We start from the raw sequence: 11,409 nt of genomic DNA, 5'->3' as shown, positions 1-11,409 counted from the left end.
TTTAGCGAGATTTTCTGTTTGTTTTGAATATGTTGAACAGAATCTGCATACATTTAGGTAAATAAAGTCAAGTATATGGACAAAATTCATTATATTTTCTTTGACCGTGCTTAATAACTATAATCTACTATGCAAAGTCTGCCTGAAGTCGTATACACAAAGTATGTTCGAGATATTAAGTTAGGTAAAAGTAGCTCGCCGGGTAAAAAAGCTTGGAGACGTCTGGTCTTGACTGTATTTCTGACTAGATTAATGTTTTCCTCATTGAAAAAATCTGTGCTTTTCTTTCAAAATTAAGGACATTTTAAGTGACCCCAAACTTTTGAGCGGTAGTGTATGTGAAAAAAGAATCTCCATAATAAATCAATACACACAGTTCAGATGTTATAAACAGGTGAAACTCGGAAAATTAGAATATCGTTAAAAGTGCATTCACTTCTGTAATTCAACTCAAAGAGACTAGATGCAAGTTGGCCAATTTATACTCACTACTGCCACCTCAGGTCATACGTGTAACTGCACCTTCTATATTAAGCTCGTGCATGACGGCACTTCAGACCCGAAGTAACAGCTTTTTGAGTGACAGGATTTTAGAGGCAGTTGTGGTGAACAGGTCTGAGCTCATTCTACACATTAGGACATTCCTGGAACATTTTTAAACTCCGTAGAGTCCCTTTAAACTGTGAGACTGATATAGACTCATTACTTGCAAAGTGAGACATGTATAGACTTTATTTTGTTATAAATTTGGTTATTATGGCTCAGCCTGTATAAACCCTAACTTAAAAATCATGGAAAACTAGAATATTTTGAAAATGGACTGTAACCCAACAAAGGCTTGACATATACTTTATATATGTAATGAGTCTATATCATGCATTAATTTCACATTTTAAGTTGAATAACAGAAGCAAATGCACTGTGATATTCAAATTTTCCGAGTTTCACCCTGTGCATGTTTTTCAGACAAATGTATCTAACTTTAGGCCTTACGTGGGACAATCCCGACTACGTGACACGCTGGACTTCCTCCCATGTCCCTATCCCCTACCACTAAAAACATGTACAATAGGCCAGCATGAATGTAGTGAGTGGTGGTCGGAGGGGCCAGTGACACAGATTGGCCGCCTCGCTTCCATCAGCCTACCCCAAGCGGCAGCTGTGGCTTCAATAGTAGCTTACCACCATAAAGTGTGGTATAAATGAATATATAGCGCTTTGAGAAACTTGGTAACACAGGCTCGTAAAGCACAGTAAGTGTAAGCCATTATTATTATTACCTTTGTTGGCATCATAAGGAGAGATTGTACGGGTATAGACATATCTTTTCTTTATCGTATCTGGAACCTGATGCCCGAGGAACATGTTAAGTGCTTCGTCGGCTGAGAAAGCAAAAGAATGCTGATTAATTGCATCACTATATATTTGCATAACAGACGTCCATTTCCAGTTAAAGGCACAACTCAATTGGTATAAAAGGCTAGATATGAAGCACCGCCGTTTACATTATATACAAATACGTCATAGAGGCACCGAATCATTTACAGACCACATAATAGAAACACAAAGGGAATGCTTGTTCTTGGTCTAAAAGCTTAACTTCGGTGGTGGCTACTTCATTATTACATGTTTCAATCAGTCTCGTCTTCCTGATAATGTGTGAAGGCATTTCTTCCCAAAACAAGGCACACTTAAATTGGACCCTGGTCAAGTTTATCGTTCAGATTTCTTCAAAAGTCTGTGCAGTTTCGTTAGTTTGTGTTTTTTTTCTCCATGCCAAAAAAAAGCAGAGGTTTTAGTGTCTTTGGTGCGGCGTCCCTTTGCCCTTTGAACTCTCGCCCCCTGACAGGAAGCTACGCGTGGCTGTGGACGGAGATGCTCGACAGGTCGTTCCTGATGATCTCGTTCACTGGAAGAAAACAAAAGAAAAAGAGAGAAAAGTGCTGTCATTGTTTTGATCGTGGACACTCAGAAATGAAAGCAGAGAAAAAGCTTCAATGGAAATGAATGAAGTGCTGACTCTAGACCTTATGGAAAGAAATCGCAGGTGAACAAAGATTAAATAATGATAAATAATAACGCTTTACATGGGGAATAAAACAAAAAAGGGATTTAGGAAAAAGCTAGTTTGAACAGGTGGGGTTTCAGTGCTGATTTGAAGCTTGGTAGTGAGTCAGAGTTTCTAATGGGCTGTGGGAGTGAGTTCCAGAGTGTGGGGGCGGCGATGGCGAAGGCTCGGTCCCCCTAAGGTCAGTGCGGGTGATGGGAGTGAGTCGGCTGAGCGGAGGCGGCGGGTGTGTAGGTGTTGTTGCAGGAGCTCGGTGAGGTAGGGCGGGGCCAGGTTATGGAGGGATTTGTAGGTGAGGAGGAGGAGCTTGTACTGAATACGGTATTGAAAAGGGAGCCAGTGGAGCTGCTGGACGGCGGGGGTGATGTGGGTGAGGAGGCGGGGCAGCAGAGTTCTGGATGTATTGCAGTTTTTTGGAGATGAGTGGGGGAAAGTCCGTAGAGGAGGCTATTGCAGTAGTCGAGTCTGGAAGTGATGAAAGCGTGGATGAGGATTTCAGCAGTTGACTGGGAAAGGGAGGGGCGGAGAGGGCAATGTTGTGGAGGTGGAAGAAGGATGTTTTAGTGATGTTGTTGATGTGTGTTTTGTATGAGAGGGTGGAGTCCATTATGATGATGCCGAGGTTGCGTACAGAGGAGGGGGTGACATTGTGACTGTCGATGAGGAGGGTGAAGTTTTGGACAGAGGGGAGGAGAGATTTGGGGCCGGTGATGAGGAGTTCTGTTTTATTGCTGTTGAGTTTGAGAAAGTCATTGTCGGCATGAACCATTCAAATACCTAACCCACACCCTAACCCTTTTCATAAGTAAAAAACATATTTTATTATTATACGGCTCTTCACAACGTAAATAGAACGCTCCATTGATTTGACTGGGATTTCCTAACGTTTTCTGATAAAGGACCTCTGAAAAAAATAATGACCGCTGCCAATGGCAACGGAGTTCGTGCTTTCATATCACTCGGCGCGTACGTAGTAGCGACACTATCTGTCCCGTCACTGCGAGAGAAGTCGGGGAATCGCTCGTGAAGTTAGCGTGAGTCTGACTTTCAACTTACCCAGAGATTCACCATCATTTCTCCACTCCAACTGCACCTTCAACTAAGTAGCTAGGCTAGCTGCTAGCCTTGCTGCTTCTAGCCTAGCAAAACGTTGCCGAGCAACGCGCAAACCTTTGGGAACTGTTTGTCGCGGAAGTCATTAAATAAACCTTTTGACCTTCATAAAAGTGTACGAAGTTTATGTTGTGTGTGTTCAGGCAAATGGCCGTATAATAAGCGGGATAATGTATAGAACGCTGGTCATTATCGGGAAAATAAGCACCGACAGGGCGAATCCGGTTCGCCCTGTCGGTGCTTATTTTCCCGAGTTTGGATTTTAGTAGTAGTAGTAGTAGTAGCTCCTTAAGATGTCGAAGTTAATTTTGTGTAACGTATTTTCCGGACTATAAGTCGCTCCGGAGTATAAGACGCCCTAGTCAAACATTGCCTAATGAAGAAAAGACAACAGGCTGAATAGGCGTACGTACGGTTGGCTAACATAACACATTGATGGTTAATAACATGTAGCATAGCTAATGAACTAAATAGGTGTCTGATATGTTAATATCACATAAACAGTTCATATATCTACACTATAGCATGAAGAACATACCAAACTCTCCTAGCTATAGGAATATGTTGGGAGAGGCTAAATGCTAACAACGTCTTTGGTCTTTTTGTGTGACTGAGCGCACGCACAAAGACCAGACAGGTACACATCAACTCGTCTAAGCTCGGGTAAGAACATATCTCAGTATGGAAAAATGGTGGCCTGTTCCTTTAAAGCGGAGGTAAGAGGTTAATCGGTCACTGCATTCTTTTAAACATTAAACAAAACATCTCAATTATTCCATGTACAGTGCGACTGAAAGGGTTTAGGTTTTAAATTTTTTGTTGACATATTAGGTACAAAATTCTTTTTTTCCAGAGGGCATAATTGTGAAGATTAGGCGACTTATTAGTTTACAGCTGAGGGATTGTACTTGACAGTTTCTGGAGGAACAGAATCTGAATTATTCTTATTGCGCTGCTCAAACCATGGGTATTTTCAACCGTGACATTTTCTCAAATCGACATCAGTGTGAATCTGTTGCCGGTGGAAACGCTGCAGGATGTGTTGTTTCCTACATTAGCCTCCTGTGAGTCCCAGTGTGACTGTCGGTGTCTGGGGAGATGATGCAAGCCCTGCTCCAGGTGCAGCTTGTTTTGTTGTGAGTCTGAAACAGCAGCTGAGGACGGCAGACAGGAGCTCAAGTGAAAAATATAGGTGCGGGGGACACGGGGGACGCACTAATCATTTTGTGTCTCTTTTAAATGCTCTGGGACGCTGTGTTTCCCGGGGGGTTGTGATGCAAGAACCCATGGACTAAGTCGTTATTTAGACGAGGTCCCTCCTCTCCTGCAGCAGCCGGTGAGGCTCACGATAGACACAGGTGGGAGTGGAGCGGTGGGAGGTCAGTCCTTCGAGCGCCAGGTCAGGGATAAGCAACGCCTCAGCCCAGACTCAGGCCCCTCGATCATTATGAGAGAGGCACACAACTACAACAATGTCTTAAAGGTTTTCCCGAGCCTTTCTTATGGGAAACAAAGCACAAGAGTAAAGCCTTGTTCCCTCTGCTGCACTTCCTTCACATAAAGCCTTGGGAGCTTGCAATGAATTTACAAATGAATCTTACCACCTGGGCGTAATATCCTGATAGATATTGACATTGAAATAGATGTGCTAATGTGAGCAGGCCTGTTTAGCACTTTGAGATTTCCTGGAAAGGTAAAGTGCAATATAAATAATTAGTGAGTTATAAGCCTGTGTGTCCGTATACATTATGTTCTGACGCCAAACTTGTCTTATGCTGCAAAACAAATCTTAACTATAGGTACTAATAAAGTCACCTGGACCTGAACGTTGTCTTTGGTATTTCAAGCAATGTTTGACTTTGGTCCATCGAGGGGGAAGGCTTGGTAATAATCTCAGATACGTCTTTATCACTTTGTTAGTTAGAAAATGCAATAGTGATTTAAAACATCTGAAACTAAATATCCAGTGGTTTCATTTCCTGATCTTCACACCATCTCCCGGGCCAGGTCTGTTTTTTGTTAATGCGAGAACAACATTGTGACATGATATAAAGCTCTATGAGGTAGATTTTGCAGAATATTCTTAACCTGAACCGAACACATTTTCACCCGTTTGGCATTACCCAAATCTAAAAGCTTCTTGGAAAAAATGTTAAGATAGAGATTAAAACGAGATGGAAATGAGGATGAAAACTGAACAAAAATATTACAAAAAGTGACAAAAATATTACGAAAAAGTGACAAAAATTTGATGAAAACTGAACAAAAATATTATGAAAAAGTGACAAAAATATTATGAAGAAGTCCATCCATCCATCCATTTTCTTCCGCTTTATCCGGGGCCGGGTCGCGGGGGCAGCAGTCTCAGCAGAGATGCCCAAACTTCCCGATCCACTCACACCTCCTCCAGCTGTTCTGGGGGGACCCCGAGGCGACACCAGGCCAGCTCGGAGACATAGTCCCACCACCGTGTCATGGGCCTTCCACGAGGCCTTATCCCACTAGGACATGCCTGGAACACCTCCCGCGGGAGGCGACCAGGAGGCATCCGGAACAGATGCCCGAGCCACCTCAGCTGGCTCCTTTCGACGTGAAGGAGCAGCGACTCTACTCCGAGCTGCTCCCGGGTAACTGAGCTCCTCACCCAATCTCGGAGGGTGCGCCCAGCCACCCTGCGAAGGAAACTCATTTCGGCCGCTTGTATTCGCGATCTTGTCCTTTCGGTCATGACCCAAATCTCATGACCAAAGGTGAGGGTGGGAACGTAGATCGATCGGTAAATCGAGAGCTTTGCCCCCCGACTCAGCTCCCTCTTCACCACGACAGACCGATACAGCGACCGCATCACTGCTGACGCCGCACCGATCCGTCCCTCACTCGTGAACAAGACCCCGAGATACTTGAACTCCTCCACTTGAGGTAAGGACTCCCCACCGACCTGTAGAGGGGAAGCCACTACGAAGAAGTGACAAAAATATTACGAAAAAGTGACAAAACTATTACGAAAAAGTGACAAAAATTTGATGAAAACTGAATAAAAATATTACGAAAAAGTGACAGAAATTTGATGAAAACTGAACAAAAATATTATAAAAAAGTGACAAAAATATTACGAAAAAGTGACAAAAATATTACAAAAAAGTGACAAAAATTTGATGAAAACTGAACAAAAATATTACGAAAAAGTGACAAAAATTTGATGAAAACTGAACAAAAATATTGTAAAAAAGTGACAAAAATATTGCGAAAAAGTTACAAAAATATTACGAAAAAGTGACAAAAATTTGATGAAAACTGAACAAAAATATTACGAAAAAGTGACAAAAATTTTATGAAAACTGAACAAAAATATTACAAAAAAGTGACAAAAATGTGACAAAAATTTAACGAAAAAGTGACAAAAATGTAACGATGCAGCAACAACTGGAGTTAAAAGATCAATTTATATGAGTTTTGTAGGTCTTAAGATAAGATAATCCTTTATTGATCTCACAATGGAGAAATTCACTAACTAGTCTTAGCTTTCAAATGAGGCGTTACACTGGCCTGTAGACTGCAACCTTTTGACTGCAAGCTTTAGAAATATTTCACAACATTTAAAAAAGGGAAACATTATTTGAGGTGATCTCAGCTACTTTAACTCCCACAATAACAAAGTGCATATTTCACCCGCCTCCGTTAACAGGGGCCAGTGCAGCTGTGTGGATACATGAGTGTGAGCGGGAAACACCCCACAGCAGCGGTGTGTCCCGGGACAGGACTTCCCTCTGTCCCGTTCAGAGATCAGCCTGAAACCTGAGCCGCTCCAAACACATCACAACACCATCACGGCAGCCTGGATGAGGGTCACTTTAGATCCCAAAACGGGGCAGCCCTCGTCTCAGAGGCGCAACGGGACTCGGACTAAAATACAACTCACTTCCAGCAAGAGGCGAGGTCAGGGACGGGACGGGGCCGCGGGAGGAGGCTACTGTCCACTCACTGCAGCCTAAAATTACACGCTTTTGAATTATTCCTGGGACCTGAGCGGCTGTTTTTGTCTCAGCAGAGGGTTTCTAAGTTTGTGTTACTGGTACAGCTTGAGTCTCAACACTGCTGTATTCACCACAGAATACAATTAATGTCCCACCTAAAAATGTGTCCTCCTACCCATTCTTTAGTGTAGCTATGAAGTTGTCCACAAAAAAAAAACAAGTCACCACCAAAAGACATCATCGGTGCGTCTGTATCTTTGATCACAGCACTCATTCCCTGTGGCGTTGTGTCAATAAGCTTCTGCCATGTATGAAGTGCCAGTGTTGCATTAAAGCAGAAGTAAGCAACTTATATTACCCCCAGAGGGACAAGGAGAAGGATTTATTACGGTAAACAAGTGTTAATGGGATGATTGGAGGGTCTTTCATCTCCCCCTGGTGTCTCTGTCCAGAAAACCACAATTGCATCTTCGCTGCCTCCGGGTCAGAGTCACCAATCCACACTAATGGAATCACAAAGAAGAAGCTAACAGGCTAGCGGGCAAAGCTAATTGCGGGCTAGCACCACTTAAACAGTATTTACAGCCAAGTTTGTGTGAAAAAAAAAGATCTCCATTGTGTAATTGGATGTACAATATCCCTCTCTCCCTTTGTTTTTTCTGTCAGCGTATAGTATTTACTCTAACGGACCATTCATGAGTAAAAAAACACAACATGCAGTGGTGCTTATGGCCTCAAGGGTCATGAGTTAACCCCACGTGAACCAAGGACATTTTCTCCAGTTTGGCCTCATCTAAAAGAAGCAAAGCAAAGAAAAGCAACAAAAAAGTGATGAAAAAGCTACTAAAACAAGCAACAAAGGCAACAAAAGAGCGACATAAACCGGACAAGCCAGAGAGGCAACAATAATACATGAAAAACGTGACAAAAACATAACAAAAAGCAACAAAAAACCCTGTAAAAAACCTGAGTAAAAAAAACCCAACCCAAAATCTGAACGTCGGTCGAGAAGCTTTTAGATCTGGGTAAAACTGAGCTGGAGAAAATGCGTCAAAAGTAAACGATTAAGCTCCTCCCCCTCCCTCCTGATCGATACAGAGGGGGAAAATAGAATCTTTAGAGAAACACACTTTTCTCTCTTTTTAGCCATTTTCTGGTGGAATATGAACTTATTTATCTCATACAAATAAAGTAAAGTGTAAATCGGGCCCATATGGATATTTTCTCACAGCAGATTGTTCAATAGAAGTGAAAAAACAGCAGTTGTAGCTAGAACTAGCTAACCGTTAGCATTAGCATGATGCTAACATGTAGAATCAAGTTAGCATTCTCTGTTATTTATATATTTATGGGCTGTTGAACCACTTTGCTCCTCTCCATGTCTTTGTATCTTTATTTAGTAGAAAACAATATAAATATTTCAGCGTTTGTTAAAGTATTTTTTAATAATTAAAGTAAGTTTAGATTTTTCTCCAAATTGTTTTCCCCCTTAACTTTTTCAAACATGACCATACATAGGCGATTCCAGAGATGCCGTCTGTATCTATTGGACCTGACTGGCTGGTTCACAGGATAAGCTCCTCTCATTGGTCGACGCGGGAGGATACTAATATAGTAATAATAATCTCTGATTAGTTGCTGAGACCTGGGAAGGAGGAACTTAACAGAAAAATAATATACTGTATATATATTTTTACTCACTTTACATCAAAATGCATACGCAGGTGGTCGATTTTGCACATTTTATAAAATTTGTAATACATCTACACTTCCAGACTATCACTTTAAGGTGGAGCTTAAGAGGTGTTGGTGTTATTTCAGTGCAGTAAAAGAAACGTGTAGACAACATTTACACTGATCTACTCAGATACAGTGTGCTAAAACTACTTTAAACCCCATAATGTTTTCTACAGTCACTCTTACAGACTTTTGAGGCCCCTGTGTCGTCGTTGCAAAGTTGGTTGGACTGAACGGCTTAAAGATTTGAATAAGAGGAAGATCCAGAGAAGTTTGAACACACTGAAGTGATTATATCTGAGGACAGCGGCAGCAGCGGCAGCAGCACGTCTGAGAAAAACCTGGCAGCGAACAGCACGACCCTCGCTCAAAAATGTGTTTTTACAGCGCCAAATCCTTTCGAGCTTTTTATGTTTAAATACTTTTATTACACACTTGTCTAAAGCGGCAGACTCTTATATAACTCTCAGAAAACTCAAGGTCCTCTGTGCAGCCATCAGCCCTGGAATAATGGACTTGAAGAGAACCGACTGTCATCAATCATTTTTAAAGTTTGACATTCTAATAATTAGGCTAATACTGCGCTTTTGTAGGATGTGCTTTGATTATTTGATCTTTTTTATTCTGCCAACGTCATCCTTTCACAAACATCTGCTGCAAACTGCTAAAGAAGGGCCGGCCATATGAGGAACAGGGCACAAATCCACAGTTTTTCTTTTCAAAACCATATTGATTAAATAAACTGTAGTCAACATTAAGATAATATGCTGCGATAAGACACTGATTTAACTTAGAATAAGAAAAAACCCCACAAGAAACTACAATGTGAGCTTTAATCTGAACTTCATGATCAAATATAAACTAAACCCCTCCCTTATGCATCAAAGAGCGTGTTTTGTGTGTATTATATTACAATAGATATCACATGACAATATACAGCACCAGCCAAAAGATTGGAAATGGTTCTTTCATGCATTACTTCATCTTTTATATCCAAACGGTTTATATTGAGGCCTTCATTTATGCATGAACACATATTATGGTTTTTGATTACTGCTTACTGCACACGTACACTTCACACTTTGTATTTGGACTTAAAGTCATCCCCACCGCCTGAACCAAGCAACTTTTCTCCAGTTTGGCTGTACCCAAATCTAAAAGCTTCTCAACTGGAGAGCAACAGTGCAACGCCTCATTTGAAAGCTAAGACCAACAAAAGTGATCGTAACTTTTTGTCACGTCTTTGCGTCACTTGTTGCATTTTCGTTGCTTTTCCAGCACATTTTTTTTTTGTCACTAAGATTTCAGATTTGGGTAAAGCCAAACTGGAGAAAATGTGCTTGGTTCAGGTGGGGGTTAAGAGGACAGAGAGAACAGACTGCTTCCTGTTGAAAACCTTTTAAATTATTTCACTATTTTTTGTTTCCTACATAATCCCATGTGTTCATTCATAGTTTAAAGCAGAACTCAGCAACTCATGCCCCTAGAGGCCATAAGCGCCACTGCAGGTGTTGTAGCATTTTTTTTTTTTACCCATTGCTTGTCCGTGAGAGTAAATACTAGGCTGACAGAAAAGACTCAAGCGTGGCTGTAAATACTGTTTAAGTGGTGCTAGCGCGTAGCTAGCTTTGCCCGTTAGCCTGTTAGCTTCTTCTTCATAATTCCATCAGCGTGTATAGATACAGACGGCATCTCGTCATAGAAGGGGGCGTGGCTTCGCCGAGGGGGAAAATAGAATCTTTAGAGAAACACAATTTTCCACTCTTTTTTCCCGTTTTCTGTCTTATTTATCACACAAATAAAGTCCAGTGTAAATCGGGCCCATATGGATATTTTCTCACAGCAGATTGTTCAGTAGAAGTGAAAAAACGGCAGTTGTAGCAAGCGCTAGCTAACCGTTAGCATTAGCCCGATGCTAACATGTAGCATCAAGTTAGCATTCTCCGTTATTCATGTATTTATGGGCTGTTGAACCACTTTGCTCCTCCCCATGTCTTTGAATCATTATTTAGTAGAAACTATGTTCATATTTCAGCGTTTGTTACAGTAGTTTTTGAATAATTAGAGAAAATATAATTTTTTTCAAAATTGTTTTCCCCCTTAACTGTTGTCAAAAATGACCATATATGGGCGATTCCAGAGATGCCGTCTGTATCTATTGGTGACTCTGGTAAAGCTGCAGTTCATCCCATTAACACTTGTATTACCTTCAGAGGGACTACGGAAAGGATTTATTAAGGTAAACAAGTTATTTAGTTCTGCTTTAAAGTCTTCAATGAGTTGAATACAAAGAAAAGCCGACACATGAAAAGTGTTGATACTGTATATCAGGGCACTGCAGTACTTTTCCACTGGACATGACAGCAGTATGGATTGTAACCTCCCAGCAACATCAAACCTTTGCAAACCACGTGAGCGAGAATCTGCAATGATTTAACGTATCTTGTCTAATGTCGGTCGTCTACGCTCAGATTTCTATTTCACATAAAGCCTCCTTGTAAATAAATATACAACCAA

At 41.4% G+C, this 11,409-nt stretch overlaps 1 protein-coding gene across 1 annotated transcript in view; it reads right to left on the bottom strand.

Moving 5' to 3' along the window:
• Positions 1-1,499: 1,499 nt before the first annotated feature.
• Positions 1,500-11,409, bottom strand: part of nfatc1 (nuclear factor of activated T cells 1) — a 103,851-nt gene continuing 93,941 nt past the window's right edge. The window contains exon 10 of the mRNA XM_079570911.1: positions 1,500-1,909. Within this exon, the coding sequence (XP_079427037.1) occupies positions 1,854-1,909 (56 nt within the window). The 3' untranslated portion in view covers positions 1,500-1,853. The remainder of the gene's footprint in view (positions 1,910-11,409) is intronic.

Source organism: Gobius niger, assembly GCF_951799975.1.
Source record: "Gobius niger genome assembly, chromosome: 14".
Classification (NCBI taxonomy): Eukaryota; Metazoa; Chordata; class Actinopteri; order Gobiiformes; family Gobiidae; genus Gobius; species Gobius niger.
This window is presented reverse-complemented; position numbering and strand designations above follow the sequence as displayed.